Source organism: Perna viridis, chromosome 5 (assembly GCF_037379345.1).
Source record: "Perna viridis isolate PV_CMFRI_1.1 ecotype Kerala chromosome 5, ASM3737934v1, whole genome shotgun sequence".
NCBI lineage: Eukaryota > Metazoa > Mollusca > Bivalvia > Mytilida > Mytilidae > Perna > Perna viridis.
This window is the reverse complement of record NC_142449.1, coordinates 5,719,844-5,742,568: the sequence shown is the minus strand read 5'-3', so window position 1 is coordinate 5,742,568 and position 22,725 is coordinate 5,719,844. Positions and strand designations below refer to the sequence as shown.

At 33.2% G+C, this 22,725-nt stretch overlaps 1 protein-coding gene across 1 annotated transcript in view; it reads right to left on the bottom strand.

Annotated features, from left to right (window-relative positions):
• The window catches only part of LOC148615730 (serine/threonine-protein kinase Chk1-like), a 28,533-nt gene extending 6,456 nt beyond the window's left edge, over positions 1–22,077 (bottom strand). The window contains exons 1-12 of the mRNA XM_088582265.1: positions 21,940–22,077; positions 14,382–14,494; positions 13,734–13,833; positions 13,130–13,253; positions 11,273–11,337; positions 10,326–10,395; positions 8,291–8,479; positions 6,815–6,919; positions 6,243–6,347; positions 4,503–4,611; positions 3,688–3,862; positions 1,201–1,332 (exon numbers count right to left, since the gene is read on the bottom strand). Coding sequence (XP_088438391.1) covers positions 1,201–1,332; positions 3,688–3,862; positions 4,503–4,611; positions 6,243–6,347; positions 6,815–6,919; positions 8,291–8,479; positions 10,326–10,395; positions 11,273–11,337; positions 13,130–13,253; positions 13,734–13,833; positions 14,382–14,452 — 1,245 coding nt within the window. The 5' untranslated portion in view covers positions 14,453–14,494; positions 21,940–22,077. The remainder of the gene's footprint in view (positions 1–1,200; positions 1,333–3,687; positions 3,863–4,502; positions 4,612–6,242; positions 6,348–6,814; positions 6,920–8,290; positions 8,480–10,325; positions 10,396–11,272; positions 11,338–13,129; positions 13,254–13,733; positions 13,834–14,381; positions 14,495–21,939) is intronic.
• Positions 22,078–22,725: the final 648 nt, after the last annotated feature.

The following is a 22,725-nucleotide window of genomic DNA, read 5'->3' as shown; positions in this document are numbered from 1 at the left end:
ACTTTTATCTTGTTAGAATTCTGATAATAAGGATCATTTCAGCAATTGAAAGAGTTTGGCTAAACTTTAACTGTTTTAAGATAAATGGGAAAAACTTCTGTCTGACCACTATGTTCTATTTTTAGTAATGGCTGCCATGTTTTCGACGGATCAAAATCCCCACAACAATTCTATGCAGGATTCCCTAAGGTACATTCATGCCAAGTTTGGTTCTAATTGGTGAAGTACATGTAGTTTCAGAAGAGAAGAGCTTTGAATGACAATGGATGACGATGACAGACGCCAAGTGATGGCAATAGCTTACAAGGCCTTAGGCCAGGTGAGCTAATAAAGGATAGATAAGGGGCCAAAAAATAAGAAGAAGCGTACATACATATTACTAGGTCTTGGAAAATGTAACTGATACACTAGATTTAAAACCTCTAAAAATACACAACAAAAGTGCCTAAATAGTAAAATCGTAAACAAGAAAACAGAATTTTGCTTTATACATGCCTCATGTACTGGCCAGTTCATACTTGAATGATAAACAGAACCACTAATATGCCTTAGATCTTTAACTGGTGCATAAACTAGAAATACTGTGAACGAGATCACAAGGAGAATATCCCCAAAATTTATAACCCACAAGTTCAATTATCTCCTTTTTAGAGTCATCCAACAGTAATTATGTTCCATTTGATGCCCATCCTTTTAATAATATTTCATCTAAATTGTGGTTAACTGTTTACATAAGATTTAACCATATACAGTATTTAAATCAGATTATTCTTCATGACCATCTACATATGTATCCCAACCTTCATATAAAGTATCATATAAAGTCCCTTGAGTGGTTATAAGGTTTCAACATATAAAACCCTTAAGTTGGATAATTAGCCTTTGTAATCCTCCAACAGTACATATATTCCTTCATGAACATCTACAAGTGAGGCCCAACTTTCCTTTAAAATTTCAACAAAATCCCTCAATCAGTTAAGGTGGAGTTGTCTTAACTAGATTTGAACAATTGAAACCCTTTAGTTTGATTATCTACCTTTGGAATCCTACATATATTTTCAGTGGATATTAAATACATCAAGTTCCAGTGTCACAGCTAGTACTTTACCAGTGACCCTACTATTCCTGGTGACCCTACCATTCCTGGTGTAATTTACTAGTGACCCAACCATTCCTGGTGTATTTTACTAGTGACCCTACCATTCCTGGTGTATTTTTTTTCCAGTTATATCCAAGCTTCAGTATAACTTTATTTAACTCTTTGTAGGTTTCATCTCTGTCAGTCTTCACAAAAAATCGGGTCATTCTTCTTACCAGTTTCTGCATTGGAGTCTAAAATTAAGAACAATTTATGTTACTGTAACAAAATAATCCATAATTTATTACTCTTATTCACAAAATGTGTCATTTTCATGTACTAAACATGTAAACTTTACTAAAGCATTAAATACTGTGTGGTCTATGAAAATTGTTGATAGGATATAATTCCAAACCTACAAAAACAACTTAAAATCAAGGTAAGGGACCTACAAAATATAGGCCCAGGACCTAAGACCTAACTAATTTGAACCTCTGAACATATAATATATTGATTAATACAAAAACTTATGAAGAGAGCTATCTTTATTAGGCAAAAAAATGTGTGTTTCCCATTACATCTTTGAAAAAAATTGGGTAGTTATAATATTAAATCCATGGAATAGTTTACAATAATATGGTCCTGTATATATGTGCATAGTTTACAACATAAAGAATAAAATGTAACTAAAAGTAACACAATAAAATAATAAATGACATAATATTAGCAGTAACATTTCTACAATAATTTTCTTCATATGATTTTTTGAAACTCTCAGTTGTACAATTTCTAATATTTGTTTGTATTTTATTCTATAAGCTACTTGATATAATGAATGATTGTTTGAAATATACCGTTTAAGGCTCAAATAACATATTTATTTCACTATGTCCAGTATTTCTAGAACTTATTTGATGAACAAATTTAAAAACATGTAAGTACTCAGGTGTCCATTACTTCTATGACTTAAATAGTATAGCTTCTCTAGGTATAAAATAATCAGACATTGCCATCCACCTCGATTTGTCAAACAATATATGTGATGGTGTCATACATGTAACATTATGCACATTTAATATGATACATGCAGCCGTTTTTGAATTGAACCATACAGTACAACAATAATTAAAGTATGGAGAAATAACAGAGTTATTTGCTTTTAAGTAAAGCTTCAGTAGACAAACTTCTAACACACTTTAATAAACAAATTTTCTTTGAAATTTTAATAGTCAAAATATCAATATGGTAAGATAATGATATTAAAAATCAATATTAACACCTAGAAGAATCATCAATCATCCATGTAAATAGATATTTTTCTACATATTCTTCTTAGTGCCAAAAAGCATGCACTGAGGTAGGGATTTTCTTTTTACCTTTTTTTACATTGCGTCTATGGGAGAAACATTCTGACTTTAACAGTGCTTATTGAAAAGTGAAAAAAAAAAATTAAGGTATACTATATTTAGCTGATAAAAATAGGGTGGGTAAAATAATAGGAAACACACATGTTTTTTATGTGGCCTAAGAAACTACACAGATTTTGAGTGTAGCCTAACTACCTATTGCAGATATTTTATTCATTTTTGGATAAGAACTGACAGATCAAACAAACTTTGCTTTCTATTTGACCAATACATTCAGCCAGATTTTTTTATAAGCAATCAGAAGAAACAGTCCACATGAAAGCATGTCACTCCACTAAAACAAACTTTCTCCAATGCCCCATGTGCTTAGTACTAGCAGAGAAATTGACTACCAATTTTCAGGTCTTTGGTTTGACCTGGACAATGATCAACCCACAACATCCTCTACAACTAAAACACCAAGGTAGTGCTTGTTTCAATGTTTCATGGAATATAAAGCAATCTAGTGAAATAGTAAGAACTGTATTGATAGAAGAATATAATCAGGATGTAGTTTAGGCTAAAAAAATATGCTGGGTTCTCAGGCCCCGCTACATCCCTAAAAACCCACCTGCATCTGCGATATTTATTACAGTAAAATTGGGAAATTTTCATATCAGTTTCAGAAATTTTCATAACCAAAAAAAAAGAAAAAAAAGCCTCCCTCCCTCATAATTTTTTCAAAAAGTGTCCTGAGAACCTAGGCATTTTTTTGTGTATGGCCTTAAAATAGTTTTATAAATTTTTAACTAAATTTCACATTTCTAGTCCATTTTGAGAAATCTATTTTTTTGTCTCAAGAGAGATTCAAGTTCTCAGGTGCTGATTGGGCAAAAATAGAACATCGAATGTTATGTGTTGCATCACATAACTTGTCTATAAAATCTCATTGGTCAAAAGTGACCTCGTGACATTCAAGTCATTGTTTCCTTATTATAACTATTGACGTTATAGACAGACATACCTAGAATTTTCACATGACATAGATACCAAATGATGCCTAAGTTTTCATTGTGAAAAATTAAAAGAAACAGAAACTACAACTTTAGCTCAATGATTAAGTAATTTCTCAAATCTTGAGAAATAACTTTCAGTTTTATTATCATGGTAAGCCTCAATATCAAAACTATTAAACTTGATTTCTCTCGATGTGAGAAAATCCATAATCAACTCGCTATTGCTGTAGATGCTACATGTAATTACCTGTGATGATCCAGGAGTTCCCTGAAACTGTGATGATAGGAGCATATGATCAGGGTGTACAGGTTGGGAGAAACTGAATATGTGTTCAGATTCTTCTGGTGTTGCATGATTTGTCTCCCCATTGTATCCATGCTGATTGTATTCTGGCTGTGAGCAGGAAATGCGAGACATATCACTGAAAAAAAACAAAGAAAAATGTACATGTACATAGATTTAGTTACAGATATTTGAAAATAGCACATTCTGACATGTGCAAGTCAAAACAATTGGGGAAGTTCTAGGAAAACATGCATGGGACTTAGGGAAGGCAAAGTAATAAAATATACATTTTATTGTGGATTGGTGGTAAATGCATTTGTGGTACACTGCTAGGCTTTAAACATTGTAATTTGCTTCTGTGGGTCAATATTCTTTAACAGAAGGTCATTTTTTAAAGGAGGATTTTCTTTAAAATTTTGGAATATGTTAAAATTCCATTTTTCAAATAATTTGATTTATTTCTATGACTGTCGATGCCTCAATGGTTGGGTAGAGGTGTACCAAAGTGGTTACCATCCAACATTACTGCAAACTTTATACTTACATACTGCCTTTCTCAATAAGTTATTTGTATTTTTTTCTATTTCAATTTATAGCAAATTTCTTGTACCATTATTTTTAGTTTATTAAATACATTTTGTTTCTAGTGTTTAAAAAAAAACAGAAATAAAATGATTTTTGTTTTGAAAGCATCAACATTATCAAACCAAAATTAACCATGCATAATCACCAAATATCCAAACTACTGAATATTTTATTTAAACAAAGATGCTTACCTTTCATTTGCCTTTGGTGATAGTTCATTCTTTGAGCAAATTTTCTTAAAGGGTCCAGTACCACATGGGGATCCCGAAGGAGAGCTAGATGGCATTCTACCAAAAGGACCTATAAAAGTAGAAAAATACATTCTTCTGTGAATAAAGTTAGTCAGGTAACACAATTTTTCAATCATTCACTTACATTCAATATAACGAGAATAGGTATGGTGAATATGTCAAAGAAACAACAACCCTACCTGGAAGAAAATGTCAGCCAAGATACCTTACAAAAGTATGCTCCTTCTATATGAAGCCACACACTAATTTGAAATCAATTCATCCATTGGGAGCATAGATAGTTGTGAAAAAATTCTGACCGATAGACAGTGATTCCAATATACCACCTACTTGTAAAGTGGGATATAATTTTACAGCATTTGGTTGAGAAATCATTGCTTGTTGGTTTTTGTAAAACAAACTTCTTTTATATTATGTCAGTCACTTTGTTTATTCCTCTATGACACCATACTGACATTTATATTATGTCAGTCACATTGTTTATTCCTCTGACAAGTGCACAATACTGACATTTATATTAGGTCAGTCACTTTGTTTATTCCTCTATGACACCATACTGACATTTATATTATGTCAGTCACTTTGGTTATTCCACAAGTGCACTATACTGACATTTATATTATGTCAGTCACTTTGTTTATTCCTCTATGACACCATACTGACATTTATATTATGTCAGTCACGTTGTTTATTCCACAAGTGCACAATACTGACATTTATATTAGGTCAGTCACTTTGTTTATTCCTCTATGACACCATACTGACATTTATATTATGTCAGTCACGTTGTTTATTCCACAAGTGCACTATACTGACATTTATATTATGTCAGTCACATTGTTTATTCCACAAGTGCACTATACTGACATTTATATTATGTCAGTCACTTTGTTTATTCCTCTATGACACCATACTGACATTTATATTATGTCAGTCACTTTGTTTATTCCACAAGTGCACTATACTGACATTTATATTATGTCAGTCACTTTGTTTATTCCTCTATGACACCATACTGACATTTATTATTCTAAAGCTTTCTACCATAGTTACTTTCTTATCAGCAAAGAAAATTGTTTGTTGGGTTTCTTGAGTTTGATTTGCCATCCCCAATTGTTTAACACATGGATGGCTTGTTTTCAAAATTAAAAACTTCCAAGGCGGACATCAATGAAGAGGGTAATAGCACAACTTAAGATCAAAATGACAACTACTGCTAAAATTAGGGCATTAATGGAACATTAAATGATACCCCACCACATAATGGAGAAAATGGGGGATGACTAAATGTTCAAAATGGCCTGACTCGAAAACTACATTTTGGATTTTGCTGAAAATTCAACTTAAACTGTATTATGTGGTACTCAGCAATTGTGCAATTTTTTTTTTATATTCATTGTTCTGTTCCAAGTTGTCATCTGGATGGACTGAGGGACTAATGCCGCAAGCAAGGTATTACATAATACTTGTACACTTCATGTGGTGGGGCATAAAAATGAAGGTTAAATCATCCAATTTATAATGATTTGATACAAACATGTGATTCAAGTTAGCTTGACCAAAATCAAGTAAATTTATGAAAAAAGTGAGAGGGTTTAGGACAGAGATCAGCTATTTCTTTGCCTCCCTATTAACCCAACACAGTGGGAAACAATCATGTATTTTGAATGATATATTTACTTTTAGGTTGTTTGTTGAAACTTTTATTGAACCACTGGTGTGACTTGATTTGTTGAACTGTGTACCTTTTCTTGGAATTTTCAACCAATAACTTTCTTAACAAAGCTGCAAATATTAATTTCATGATACATGTATAAACAAAGCTTAGTTCAAAAATACTTTTCCTTCTAATATTCAACATATTAACATGCTTTTTCTCGATTATGAAAATATATATACATTTTAGTGTCATTAACAACAGAGCAGGAATTTTCAAATATGCTTGAAGAAACACAATGAACAGTATTAAATTGTGTGGATTTTTCAGTCTCTTCTGACAAGTTTTTAGGATTGTAGAAGTTGCATACATGTACCTAAATTCACTTCTTTCATTTGATGTTCTATTCAACTAATATTCATATTTAATTTTCACTGTTCTGAGGATTTCATTCATGTTACATCACCAAATTATATGGATATATATATCGAACTGGGTTTAAGGCTCAATGACAGTATTATTATTGTTGCCATTCGTCAGATATAAATAATAAAAATTCTTTCCCGAAAAGCATTAACATTATCAATGTCCTTACATAATGCAAGGTTATCAACTTTATTCCATGGTGACACTGTAATTTTACAATCTTTCCAGTCACTATACTCAGGACAGCCATAGTTAGGCTCATCCCACGGCAGCTCTGAAAATAGATTTTGATTAAACAAAAATGATCATGAATGAGCTAATCAAAGAGCAGTTTACCAATGGTCTTAGAAACAGTTATCAGCATGTACTCTTTAAGTTCTTTTATGCTGTAGGATATGCCCATGCCTATTGCCCTTTAGATGTTCCCATTGGTATGTCCTTTAGGAATTCCCAGAGATATGTCCGTGCCTATTGTCCTTTAGGAATTCCCAGAGATATGTCCTTGCCTATTGTCCTTTTGGTATTCCCAGTGATATGTCCTTGCCTATTGTCCTTTTGGTGTTTCCAGTAATAAGTCCTTGCCTTCTGTCCTCTTGGTGTTCCCAGTGATATGCTCCTGCCTATTGACCTTTTGGTCTTCCCAGTGGTTTGTCCTTGCCTATTGCCCTTTAGATGTTCCCAGTGATATGCCCCTGCCTATTGACTTTTTGGTCTTCCCAGTGATTTGTCCTTGCCTATTGCCCTTTAGATGTTCCCAGTGATATGCCCCTGCCTATTGACCGTTTGGTCTTCCCAGTGATTTGTCCTTGCCTATTGCCCTTTAGATGTTCCCAGTGATATGTCCCTGCCTATTGACCTTTTGGTGTTCACAGTGGTTTGTCCTTTCCTATTGCCCTTTAGATGTTCCCATTGATATGCCCTTCCCTCTTGTCCTTTAAGTGTTCCCAGTTATATGCCCTTGTCTATCAACATTTTGATGTTTCCAGTGATATATCCTTGCCTAATGTCCTTTTGTTGTTCCAAGTGTTGTTATGTCAAAGACTTCCCCACTTAAACCCACCTGACACATAATTCTAACTGTTGGTCAAATAACTATTAGTCATACCATCTCAATATAATGTGCACATGACAAAGAAGGGATGCTCATTAATTTGATACCCCCACTCCCTAATCTGTTAACATGCACCTTTTGACCTCCTCAATAACTCAAAAATAAAATATTGATTCATCACCAAAAAGAATACAGATCTTTAAACCAATATAATTAACATGTATAAAATTTAAAGCAATAATTATAAATCATTTTGGGAAAACAGGGAAACATGTGAAAAGAAAACACACCCCTATTTTAGTTACAAAGTCCTGTATCTTGAAAAGTTTTCGCACGATTTTCACCAAAAAGTATACGGACCATTTGACCATCATAAGAAACTACTATTTTAAGTTTCAAGAAATTTGGATAAATTGCCCTCAAGTTACGGTGTGACATGTCTATGATGGACAGACAGAAGGACAAACATACGCTGGACATTTGTATACCATAATAAGACCTGTCAAAATTTTGACAGGCATATAAAAAATGAATTGAACAGTTAAACTCTACTTCATAGATTCACTTCTGCTCTAAACCAAGAAGGGTCCTAACCTCCTGCTAGCATGGCCACCAATATAATAGCACAAGACCAAATATCAGCTGGCTCTGCATGATATGGTTGCCGTGACAACACTTCAGGTGCCACATATGGAACTGTTCCACAGCATTTCTCTAACATCCTTTCTCTACCCTGGTATCTGAACACTGTGGCTAGACCAAAATCTGTTATCTTTAAGTTATCTGCAATGAAATTCACAATCCACCTAAAAATTTATGAGTTGCAAATAATGTTAAAATGTTGATTTTAAGGTTCTTATGATGTCAACTTCTAAAATGCACATATGCACACATAAATGTCAATATATTCATTAATGCAATACATTATAAACGGACACCTTCTGGAAAGTTTCATACTTTGTACTTCATAATGCTTTTCTTTACTTTCTCAAATGAGTAAAAATGTGATTTTTGCATAGAATTTTTTTTGTCATCCTAGATTTTTTTCTAAAATACATAGGGAATTTCATACCAATATTTGTTAACTGTTCCTTTGACATCTTGTCAAGGTCCTGTCAATCTTGGTTTTATGAGGAAATACATTTAAAGTGAAAGATGCATTAGATGCCAAATTTTTTAAGTTTTGATTCTACTGAATTTTGCTGATTCAATGAAATAAGTTTGTAGCAATGCAATTGAAGCAATTAATGTCCATAATACCTACAGAATATTGTGAAAACAACATTTTTTTAATCAGAGAAGATCGATAGCTCTGATCTAATTATTTTTCGCCATTTCTTCTGAAGATTGCCGACACGACATTTACCAGGGTTAAAAATACTTTAACCTTGGTAGAAAATAACAATAATGGATACACAGGTAAGCATGTGTTTTGTTTTCATTTCATTTCATCTATTTCTTGATTGGTTTTCGATGTAAAGGGAGAAATTTACGTTTAAATATATTTTGCAGTGAAATACGCATTTGTCTTGCCAGTGCATTTTTTTTTTAAATTCCAAATCACATAGAAAAATGTACCTCAAAAACCATATTATCATACATTTAGGTTGAAAAGAAAAAAACATAGTGAAGAGTATGTATTGTGTATGACCAGTCCTTTCCTTCAAAAATTCTCAATGACTGGCCTGAATAATAGAGGACTGTAAAGGATTCCATTAGCACAAATACAAGATAAGTACATACCATTGCATTAGTCCAAAACAATTTTTTCTAGCCCTGGCCTTCAGGCTAGTGACTAAGGACAAACACTGTGTGTTTCTAACTTTCATGAGACTGATAACAAAGTCAACCATGTAGTTTTACTTGTAATTCTAATTCTAAGACATCACTGTCTTGCTAGCTTACCATTACAATATGTTACTATGACATGATTGTGTTGTGTTTTCCACAGTATACTCAACAGTATAAAAGCATCGTGAAACCTTTTGTCCATTATTCATCAAAATAATGAAAATATCAATAATTTTGTGTATATATGAGGGAGAACCTTAAACCCAAATATAGTGCTCAAGGCTACAGAAATCTTTCCTTTTTTTGTGACCCTGATCTCAATATATATATGTAGGATTTAAAAAGAGTAGAAATGGTAAATGTCAAAGAAACTACACAACCTGAATGACAAATATCAGCCAAAGGCAGAAAAGTATTTTTTTTATTTAACTGAAAATTTAATTTTACCAGTATTCCATAGTACTAAACAACTATGCAAAGTTTCAAAGCAATTCGTTATCCTTGCTCAAGTTATCATCTAGAAACATGTATTGGTAAAAAAGAGGGATGATAAAAATGACATAACTCAGAAAATAATATGTTAATTTACAAGAAAATTGATCTTAATCTGTATTTTATAGTACTTAACAACTGTGCAAAAATTCAAATAAATTCACTGATTCTTTCTCAATTAATCATCTGGAAATGTGTATCAGTAAAAAAGGGGGATGGTAAAGAGAGAAAAATGGCATAACTCAGAAAGTATTTTTTAGATTTAGATGAAAATTAAACTTAAGTAAAGTATAGCTTTAGAAAGAAAATGGCAATAAAATTTCCTTCTGTGCTTAAAACTACTTACCAAAATCATCCAATAGTAAGTTCTCTGGTTTTAAGTCTCTATGAGTAACACCCTTGGTGTGTAAATATTCCTGTAATACAAGCATGATCTTGTGAAAATTCTGTTTAATATCTTCAATATTATTTTTCTTCACATCTTGACTGAGTGTTAAATGGGAGATGTACAACAAACGAATTTCAAAACAATTTCTTTTTTAAGTGCTTTTGATGCCTAGAACATAGAGATATTAAGAATTTAACACTTGTACGAGTGCAAGATAGGAAAATCTCAGACACCCAAGGGTAAGATTTACAACAAGGCTCTGCTAAGTTACAGAACTATTATATCTTACCCAAAAGTGTCTGAGATTTCCAAATCTTGCATGATAAAAGCTGGTGTTTGAATCTTTTTCTCGTGTAGAATTTGTCTTCCAATTACTTATTTTGAATTAAAATAACAAATATCTAACTACTGATCATAACTTATCTATGTGACCAGTGATACATCATTACCAGGTGTAAATTATAGGTCACTTCAAAACAGTCAATGAATAAACAAACTGTCACTGAGTAAACAAACTGCATGAAATAATCAATCAACAGTTATTCTCATTAAAACTAATTACTCAAATGAATTTTCAAACACATTACAAAGATCTGATCGTTCATAAACTCTTTAATTACAATAGGGCCATTTTTACAGGAAAGCACACATTCTGTCTCAATAATTCGAACGAATTTTCAAACACATATTTTCAAGGTATGATTGTTCACCATCTGCTCATCTAATTGTGCAAATTTTTTACAGGAAAGCACACGTGTTCTGTCTCAATTGTGGGTGAGATAAGGAAATCCCACATCTTGTCTCCTCAGTGAGAAATGTTTGTGATATTACCTATTATTATCATAATATACATGTAATAGTATAAACAATAAGCATTCTTAAGAGAAATAACTATAAATTCTTACCACTCCTGCCATTAATTGTTTAAAAAACTTATTAGCCTCATTCTGTGACATACCAACATCCGGTTCTGTAAATAAAAAAACATTACAAAATTAGCTGATCATATACCATCCTCACAATTATCAATGTTCATTGATACATACATATATATACTGTAAACATATTAATTTTTCACGGTTGCTAATTTTTGTAAATTCTGTCAAAAGAACATATTCGTTGGTATCAATTTTCCCGGTTTCAAAAATATGATTAGCGTTAAAAAATGTAAAAAATAAATTGTGTGTACTATTTTTCAGGTTTTCTGTCCATCACCAAAATAGTAAAAATTAGTATGTTAACATTATATTATCAGGAGGCTGTTTTGGACTTGATGCAGGCAGTGTTGCCATAGGTGTCGGAGAAGGGAAGGGGTCCCGGCTAAGGGAAAGACCAAATTTGCAACCTCCCATTGATTTCAGAGTTGGGATATATCTTTGTTGATCCCCAGCATGTGTGCTGTTTCTACATAGTAATGCACTAGCAAGTACAATTGTAGAGTTCCGACATCCTATTCGACTTCTTATATATATATATATATATATTATATACTTGGTGTAGCTGTATTCATATACCATTGCAGATCCTCCACTGTCTTACTTGATACCATCAGAGGTTGTCCCATTTAGTCAAATCATGTGCTACTGCTTGTACTCTAGATTTACTTACAAGGAAGAATCACTCGGTTAACAAAAGCTATATTTTTATATAGCCTAGGTGGCCAAGTGGTCTAGAGCGTTGGAATTAGTGCAGGCTGTGTTTCCATAGATGTCAGAGAAGAGAAGGGTTTGAATCTCGCTAAGGGAGCGACCAAAACTGCATCCCAAATTTGCAACCTTACATAGATATCAGTGTTGGGGTTGATTTTATATATATCAAGTCTTTATATATATTCAATTATTCAAGTAAATCATACATATTGCACAAAGCATCCTTTTCTGTCATCTTGCAATATTATACAGAAGTCTGCTTGTTCAATGAGCAAATAATGTTTGAATTTATGTAGAAAAATCAACATTACATGACCTAAAAATAACTATTAACATAAAACTACATGTATGTATGGTAAAATTACAAACATCCATTTGTAAAAACCTCTTTCCTGGGTGAAATAACTGACAGGACATTTTCTACAGATTTTAGTTTTTTTTTAACACTACAAGAAAAAACTTCTGCTACCCTTAATTTTTTTTTAAATAAGAAACAAACCAGATTTTTAATATTTGGCAAGGTCATCTTTGCAAAAAAACTAGAAATCAATGATAAAGAACATGTAATGATAACATTGGTGTTTACACTGATAGCATGACATGTATTTTCTACATACATAAGTTCTGAAAAAATATTGTGTGTTTCCTGTAACCCAACGGCCATATTTATTCCCTGCCAACCCTCATTTTTTTCTGATGTCCAAAAAAAGCGTTTCCACCATCAATTCTTTGATAGAATCGCCTTGTTCTCCAATTTGGAGGTTCAAAATTCATTAAAAAAGGTGAAACAACATAGCTGTGGTTATGACAAGTTCTGTATTCAGTAGGTCTTCCATGTCCTGCAAATTTAACTAACTAACGCCCCTAATTTTGAAGGAGATTTACTGGAAACAAGTTACTTTTATTATAGGCCTAAGACTTCACTGTTCTTTCTCTTTAACCAGTTGATGTATAACTGTTATGTATCATTATCTGTTCTTATATAATAGTAGGTCATGGACATGACATTTCAAATTTTCTGTAATTATAGTAGCCATTCAATTTTATCATCTAAACTTTAAGAACTAAATATTCATACCAGGAATATGAATACCGCATCATGCAAGTACATACCGATTCGATCAAATAGTTCTCCACCGCTGGCATACTCCAAAAACAAATACTGAATTTTACCATCTTTACGAGAACCATAATATTTGATAACTCTCTCATGGTTCAGCATGTTATGTACACAAACCTGAAATCAATAAATTTGTACATTAGGTGTATCCAATAAGGATATAGACAATTCCCACAAATAAAAATGAAACCCTAAATTAAAAAAAAATTTCTCATTCTAAATTTTTGTTGAGATTGAGGAACAAGTCAGATAATACATTATAGTCAATTTTTTGTGCCAAGAATGCAGTGTAATGAAAACAGTACGGTAATAAAATGATGCTAAGTAATTAATACTAAACATGATTGACCTAGTATATGTGGTTCATATTAAACTAATCTAGTCATTAGACAGTGAATGTGTGGGCATATGCATTAAACAGGTATAATATTGTCGTATAGTGATGGCAACTGTATACCAAATATAATTGACTTAGCGTAAGTGTTAAATACTGAAGACAAAAACCAAATCAAACAACCATGACATGTCAAGCTCAGAGTTTACTATGAAGTTTCTATGATGAAATAGCTTCCAATAATTTCAAATGAACTGATTCACCTCTTTCCTGACATTTTCAGCAGCAGCTGGTGTTTTCTCTAAATTGATGATTTTGACAGCAACAGCTTCTTGTGTGTCTGTGTTCACAGCAAGCTTTACCCTGAAATAAAAAAATATTCATAAACAAAGCTCTTTTATACATGAACAAATGAAGTAAAAACATAAGACTGTTTTGCCAGAATTGTTTTGGAATTAATGATGATTTGGCTTGTAACACTTAGTCTTTGAAAATACAGTTGTCCCATTCAAACATCAATTAATCTGTCATTTCTGGGGGAAAAATTAAGGGATAACAGGTTACATGTACATGCATGTAAAAGATTTTGTTATCCTTTTTTTCTTTAAGCCTCCCCCTAAAGCCATTTTTACACTTTGCAATTGTCAGCCCAAAGAGAAAATCATACTCATTCACCTTATTTTTATACTAAATTCTTCAAGAGACAATTTTGGAGACATTAGGAGACAATGTCATGTGAATTGTTACATTACAGTACAGGTTTAAGGAAGGAGCTAAAAAGACCCTACAATAGTAAAATACATGTAATTGAGTAGACAGAACAACTCATGGTATCTTATTTAGTTTAAATATTGTTTTTTTTTTTTGTTCTTCTTTCTTTGCAGGAGTACTTCTCACTAAACTATACATACTCTCCATAAGCCCCCTCTCCAAGTGTTTGGACAAAGTCCCAGCCTTCAACAAATGCAGTTACACCAGTCATCTGTTTGAACCTACAGGTTTCATCTGTTCATGTCATTATCACCTGGAAAACACTATGGCATTTACCCTTCTGATCATAAACCAGTTTTTGCCAGTCTTTTTGAAGATAAGATTTCTTGACAAATGCAGAATAATCCCTTTTCTATACATCCATGCACTTCAAGATGTATGAGGTGGAACAAGTTGATTTCAAATGACTTAGGTAGAATCCCAAAAACGTATTCAAAATTCATTGCAGCTACCTTTTTATTTATATAAAATCTTCCTTTAAATGATCTTAAATGAGTCACAATGTAATCCATGGCAATTTAATTACATTTTTACCAAGACAAATATACTTACAGCTACTGGTCAATTTAAATTAATTCTATTAATCAATCAACTTAAATGTTAATGTAATGAAAATGTTAGGGTTAGCACCAAATGTTAGGGTTAGCACAAAAAATATGTTAAGTATTGTAACCCCATGGTCACACAATGCTTTTAGGGTCTGAATCATGTTTATATATTAAAATGTTTTATCATATAGAGGTGACTTAATCAACTGCCAATTTGAACTATATTCCTAATTCTCAATCATTGAACATGTGCCTTACCAAAAAAACAAAAAACAAAAACAAAAAAAAACTTCCAATACTCAACTCTTTGCATTGCTCAAATTAATACTTGCATATAATCAGACTCAAAATAACTTCTTCAGTTCTTGTTTACTTGCAGAGGTGTGCAGATAATTTCTAGACAGTGAGTGAATAAGATAAACAGTCACCAATGCGAGTGAAAATTATTACTGGGTGACAATACATGTAAATCATTAAACTTCTTGCCGAGGTGACAAATGTAATTGTTTGGAGACCATTGAAAAATCTCCTGATATGTTATTCCATTTCACAGAATTCACCATTTCCTTGTAATATTATTGCCTCATTTTCAAAGTTGTAGGGTATATTTATGATCCTATTATATTTTCTGCATCACACAAATGTGGAACTTCATAAAAGGGGTTGAAGACCCTATAAAAAATGCAAATTGAAAAGTACTATAGAAAAGCTCAGCTATTGTAAGGACTATGACAAAAAGCCCCAACTCCAATATTGTCCCAAATGGGCACATTATTACAATTGGCTGCAAGACAAGACTATAATGGTTTAATCTCCTTCTGGTATATACCTCATTTCAGTGCAATCACAACTTCTGATTTTTTGTAATGAAGAACAGGGGCCTCATGTAGATCATACAATTTACACAATCAAGGTCAGATCAAGAGATGTTTACTAACATATTCAATTCAGCTTGTATATGGTATGATGTTTTTGTTATCAGTTTGTTATTGTGATTTACTGTACACCTTTACATTCCTATTAATGCAATCCAGATTTAATACATATTTCAATATTGATTTTCAACCTACAATAAAGAAAGAAAAGTTTTTCGTCACTTTTCCAAAATTTGTGAAAAACAGGTGTTTTTGAGTGACAAATAATTAAGAGAAATTTGGGTACACCAATATATAATCTTATGAACTTATCTAAAGAATAATAAAATGGTACCAGGTTACTGTTGTATCATTTACATTTGTATTGTACTAAAAAATAAAACAGTCATTGTTCAGTTCCAATGTATAAATAGTTCTACTATTCACTAATGGTTTGAAATCATCACGTGAAATAATCTCATGTCCCCAGGTTTGCAATGCGGCAGGTTAGGAACCTGTTCTATGATTAAATAACATTATAACAATAAAGTTGAAAATGATAGCACTTTCCGTATATCTGTTGCATCCTTTATTTCGTGCATTATAGCTAGAACATTGTTGCTTCTAGGAGATAATTTGACTGTCTTTGTGGATATAAATCACTAAAATCCCCAAAAATCTTTCAGAACACTGTGTAAGCCAATCATTTGCATGATATGAGTGGCGCTGACGATCAGCTTAATGTTCCTATACTTGGTTTAATTTTCTTTTTCGTGCTAACATATAAACTCAATACTGATAGACCTGGTTTGCACTCATATGTGTAAAGCATTAATTAAAAGCGTTTACACAGTCCCCAGGCATAGTTAAACAAGTGAATTTGGGTAATTGTGTATTCGGGGAAATTTGTTGTTATGTGACCACGTTCACTCATTAAATTCATTAAAATTAATGCATCATCACATGATTTAATTACGATCAGTGACTTAGTGATTCAATTTGTAATATGCACGCTATATACAAAGTTGTATAGTCTACAGTAGCATTTGCTGAATCTTTGACCCAGCATAAATACTTTTTGGGATAAAATCAACACTTTTCAGTGTATGGAAGACAGATATTGGTGCAGGATAAGGCTGTGGACTAAGTCTATTACATGTTTAGTCTTTGCATATTTGGTTTCCATTGCATCTTTATGACTTATTTTATTTCAGAAATGTCTAATGAGAATAAAAATCCCTACCTACCGATCCTACAAAATTTTAGAATAGTGCTCGGAAACTTAACATTATTTTTTTTTCGGCCTTGAAAATTTCTCATCAATATTTTTTAAATGAAATAATTCATATAGATACAATGAAAACCAAATATGCAAAGACAAAACATGTAATAGACTTAGTCCACAGCCTAATCCCTTTTGGAATTCGGCACACAAGTATTTTTTTTGGTTTTGACGGAGGTGGTAAAAACAAAAAATATCTCAAGTGCCTAATTCCAAAAAGGGATTATCCATGACCAAGAGCACACTTACGGCATGTGTGTTTTCAATTTTCTTCTTTTTTTTCTGCAAGACAATCGGCAGAATTGTTACGTCATTTTTTTTTCTTCAAAATTTATAGATTTGCAGGACATCCAAGCCTACTAGTTTTGCTGCCTCTATTAAGAGACCACGTGTATCCACTGCCATATTGTTTCATTTTTTTAATGAGAGCAAGGCCATTCTAGTAAAAAATCGATGTTGGAAACACCGTAAATCTGTATTTTTTTTTTGCCACCATAAAAATTATGGTCAGTCCATGTAACTGGAAACTCAGAATTTTTTTTAGGACTAAATGTCGAAAAAATTGTTATGATTGTAAATGCTAACTAACTAAAGGAATGGATGAATGACAAGGGCCATTGGCTGCCATTAATATTTTGGTTTAATCTAATTCCAATGCAAGGGTGAAATTCTTGGTCATGCATCTAATAATGATTTTATTCATCATCTGATTTTAGTGATGAATGTCTCCTACATAGCAGACCATTAATCATCTGATTTTAGCCAGGAATGTCTCCTACAAAGAAGACCATTAATCATCTGATTTTAGCCAGGAATGTCTCCTACATAGCAGACCATTACTCATCTGATTTTAGCCAGGAATGTCTCCTACATAGCAGACCATTACTCATCTGATTTTAGCCAGGAATGTCTCCTACATAGCAGACCATTAATCATCTGATTTTAGCCAGGAATGTCTCCTACAAAGCAGACCATTAATCATCTGATTTTAACCAGGAATGTCTCTACATAGCAGACCATTAATCATTTGAATTTAGTGGTGGATGTCTCCTACATAGCAGACCATTAATCATCTGAATTTAGTGATGGATGTCTCCTACATAGCAGACCATTAATCATCTGATTTTAGTGATGGATGTCTCCTACATAGCAGACCATTAATCATCTGATTTTAGCAAGGAATGTCTCCTACACAGCAGACCATTAATCATCTGATTTTAGCCAGGAACGTCTCCTACATAGCAGACCATTAATCATCTGGTTTTAGTGAGGAATGTCTCCTACATAGCAGACCATTAATCATTTGAATTTAGTGGTGGATGTCTCCTGCATAGCAGACCATTAATCATCTGAATTTGTGATGGATGTCTCCTACATAGCAGATCTGTCCTGCCCCGTGCAGGTCCGGGTGTTAGAAGAATAGGCCTGCAGCAGCGCTAAGCTTGTCGTATAAGGCAACTAAATAGTGCTCAGAAACCTAGCCGGGGGCTAGGCACTCTGCACACAGAGCAACTGGGATGTGTGCCCCAGGTGGTGGAATGGGGTACCCCTGGCGTGTTACATGCTGGGGTTGTCAGGCTATAATACGGAAAACCTGACCGCAAACCATAGTGGTGCACCGTGTTGGGAAAGATGCCATGTTCCTTGCACGTTAAAGAACCCGGCTGTGGTATTCGATAGGAGTAGGAACCTGTGCGCTCTGCCACAGGAGGCTAAATTGCCCGACCTTACCCATCCCCCCTTTTTCCAGTGGCAATCAAAATTTGTCGACCCTATTATCCTTGTGACCCATCCTTTTTTTTTCATTTCATGTTCATTTTATCATCCATTTCATTTTCATTGTCTGAATATAGCTGAAATATTGCTGCTCGGACGTTAAACCCCAACAAACAAACAAACAATTGACCTGTCCTTGATGTCCGCAGGCCCCTGTTTTCAGTTACCAAAAAAAATCAAATGACCTCTAAGATTATCTTAAATACAGCAAACTATGATTATTTGCTGATGACAGTATCATATCAGGGTTTGACACTAACTTTTTCAGCTAGGTAGCCCAAAGGACTTTCTGATCAATAAATTAGGTAGTCCTCAAAAGTATCTTGCGGCCCTGTCATATGGTGAAGCAAGATTTTAAGAATAAATTTAGGTAGCCCAAAGGACTACCCATTAAAATTTCTAGGTAGTCCTCTCTCAAATTAGGGTGGCACAGGACTATCGGACTACTATTACTGTCGAACCCTGCATATACATGTACATGCCTATTTCATCACAGAGTGACTGCATTAAACTACAAAGTGATCTTAATGCAGCAGAAAAATGGGAACAAGACTGTTCTCTCTCTCTCCAGTAAACGAAAACCAATGCAACACACTTATTCTCCATAACCATCCTGGAAGATGTCACATCAGCTAAATACCTAGGGGTCACTCTTTAATCTAACTTAAAATGGGACAAGCACACTGATGACACAATTTCAAAAGCTAACTAGACAAAAGGATGCCCCTGCATTCCATTTTAACATAGCTACTGCATAAAGTTTGGTTGTCAAAATTCATTGATGAGAAGATTGTTGTGTCTGAGAGACACATATGATGCCTCGCATGTATTTTCTGATATATAAACATATGTATATATAAAAGTCAATTTATACTTACATGTACAAGCTTTAATTCTTTAGAATGGCGACAATTTTATGATCAGACAAAAGGACTAAGTCCAACTAACCAAGAAAATGTTAAATATTGATAGAAATCAAAACCCTGATATGCTCATCTTCAATCCATATACATAACATGTACATGTATAATCATTCTGCAAAGTATTGACTTCCTAACCAAACATTGTAAATACTGTAGGAGGAGTCATACAGAATAGACATGTACCCTATTTGATCAAAATGGTCACCATGATAATTCCAACTAATTCCAAGAAAGAAATCAATACCATGATAATTTGCACATCTTCAATCCATATACAATGTTCATTCCAGACCGTGCCCTTGCTCCACTGGTGCAGATACTTGATGTATGAGGCACAAGAAATATGATATGTGGGGCCTAAGGGCTCACAATATTCCGTTGCCCGATCTCTGAATTTGTTTTTTCCTCAGTTCCAAGTCCGTCCACTTTTTTGTTATTTAAACCACCAATGGCATTGACCGTTTCGTAGAATCTTTTTCAAGTCAAAACTACTTAAGGAGCACAAAGGTGGCTGAATTGCCCGACCCTACCTATCCCTTCCTTTTTCTAGTGGCATCCTTAAATTTTGTCGACCCTGTGGCCCTTGTGTCCCATCCATTTTTCATTTCATCATCATCATCATTTCATGTTCATTTTATTATCAATTTCATATTCATCGCCTGAATATAGCTGAAATATTGCTCCACGGGCCTTAAACAACCAACAATCAATCAATCTACTGAGGTAGAATGGGCAACTGCAATAGGTACATTGTAGTAGGCTCCACTGAGTGATAGTGTATGGGAAAAATGAAAGCCTAAAGAGTAGACACCTTCAGAGAACAGCTTTCACATGCTGTTCTCTTCTCCCTCATTTGATTATTCTTTATCACCTATCAGTTCTACTTAAATACGCTTGCAGATGACTGCCGGTTAAAAATATGTCTGTAGAAGAAATGTACATGTATATGCGTACTGGTTTGAATAGTTGAATTCAGAAATACAATCAAAAAATATGAATACATGTGAAATGAATACATTATCTACTTTTTGTGTAGTTATAGTTTATCTGGGGATCAAAAATATATTCAGAGTCCTGGTTCAGAGTCTGTTTTATCTACCGAAACATTAGACAATTAACCCTTAAACTGCTATGCTATTTTCAATGGTTTATTGTGTAATTCTGAATGAAAAATTGAAAAATGACTAATTGTGCTTACTACATGTACATGTATGTTTAAATGAGCATATCTTTGTTATCATTGATCTTAATCCCATAAAGTTATATGTATAAGTATTGTTGGATTCTAGAGTGTCATTTTCACATTAGTTTGATTCCATCAGCAATTTTTACCTGTCCAGGTGAAAATAAAAGTGAGATCATGTAATATAAGTTTTGATGATTTAATATTTGGAACAATTCCATAAACAATGAACTTCATAATAATTAAACACTTATAAACATAAAATTTCTGAAAACATTTCATACATTTTGTATTAAAAACTTATAAAGTCCCAGGTAAATAATATACATGTATAACATCCTTGTTCAATTCAGTTTTTGCCGTAAACGTCACTGCCATTTCGTACACATCCACTGCAGAGATTGTTAGGGAAATCCCTATCAGAATTCGGAGAAAAATCACTTAGGGACAAAGTGCAAAGTATATTTCAATTGAGATTTATCTTTTCAGGTCCAAAATGTTCGAACTTGGCATTATTGTCATCGTCATCACTATCATTGAAAGAAAAATTGGCAACTTCATCATCGTCACTCCCAATCAGCATCCACCATTTTGAGACATTTTCCATCAAAGGTATTTACATTGTACTTCAGATTTTATCCGTGTTATTGATAGAAACATCCAAGAATCTCGAAATTACGCCAGATGTAGTCTACATAGTAGACAAATCAAAACATCTAAAGGAACTTATTTCCTTTATTACCGCTTCCAGTTTTCCCTCCTTCATTTACAAATGACCATTAACAACTGATTTCCGAAAACAACAATAGTCGTACATAGCAAACGTGAATAAAAATATCGATATGACAATAGTTGCGTGTAGCAGCTTGAGCCCTTGAACTTGAGGGTTAAAATGTTAGGGCAAAACAGATACTATGAATGAAGCAAAAACAGAAAATAAAATACAAATAGACTTAAATTTTGATTTCTGTGTCTTTCTGAAAGGTCGGGCTAAAGACCCTGGTTCTTAAAAATCTGTATAATAACCGTTAATTGTTAATGTTAAAGTGGTCCTGGCCAGGCCCAGAGTATTATAAGCAGTACTTGGGCAAGTGGTAAAAGTGTTGTGACTTTTGATTTGGTTCAATCTTACCCTTCTCATATAAATTATCCGCAAGCACATCAATATACTGATATTCTATCAACAGACAAGTTATTACTGAATAAAATCACATCTTGATTTTGTTTTTGCCGCCAATTTCGCCATTAAAAGCTAGAATTTTATCGGGACCAACTTTTCCGGACAAAATATTTAGTCTGAAAACCAAAAGTCCATTGCAAAATATGTAGATCGTTACGAACCATATTATATAAGTTATGGGCGGTGGAATGTTTCCGTAGAACAAAATTGCTATCAACTGACTTAGACGGTCTCATTATGTGATGAATGGAGAAGAATATCCAAGCATAACAAAAATACATGTAAATAAACAAGATATTGAACCTTTAAAATTTAGGGAAATTGAGTGTAGTTTTGTAGAAAAACAAATAGATAGAGTTAACATGAAGAAAGCAATATGCATTGATGGTATATCCCCAAAATTACTTAAACTAGCTAAACCAGCCATTGCTCAAACAATCACAAATTTGATAAACAAAAATTTAACTACTTCTAAACTTCCAGAAAATCGAAAAGAGGCCCAAGTTGTGCCGTGTTATAAGAAAAAAATGCTCTAGATAAGTCTATAAATATTCTTTCCTATATTTCTATTTTTAAAATGCCATTGAAGTGTAATTGACTGATTTTTTTTAATCATATTTTTTCCATGCCTATCTTACAGTATTTCAGGATGGCTATCGTTGTCAAATGCATATTTGAAAAAGTGGAAGACTTAAAAAAAGTAGAAAACGTGGAAAAAAACATTGGACGGTAACAAAT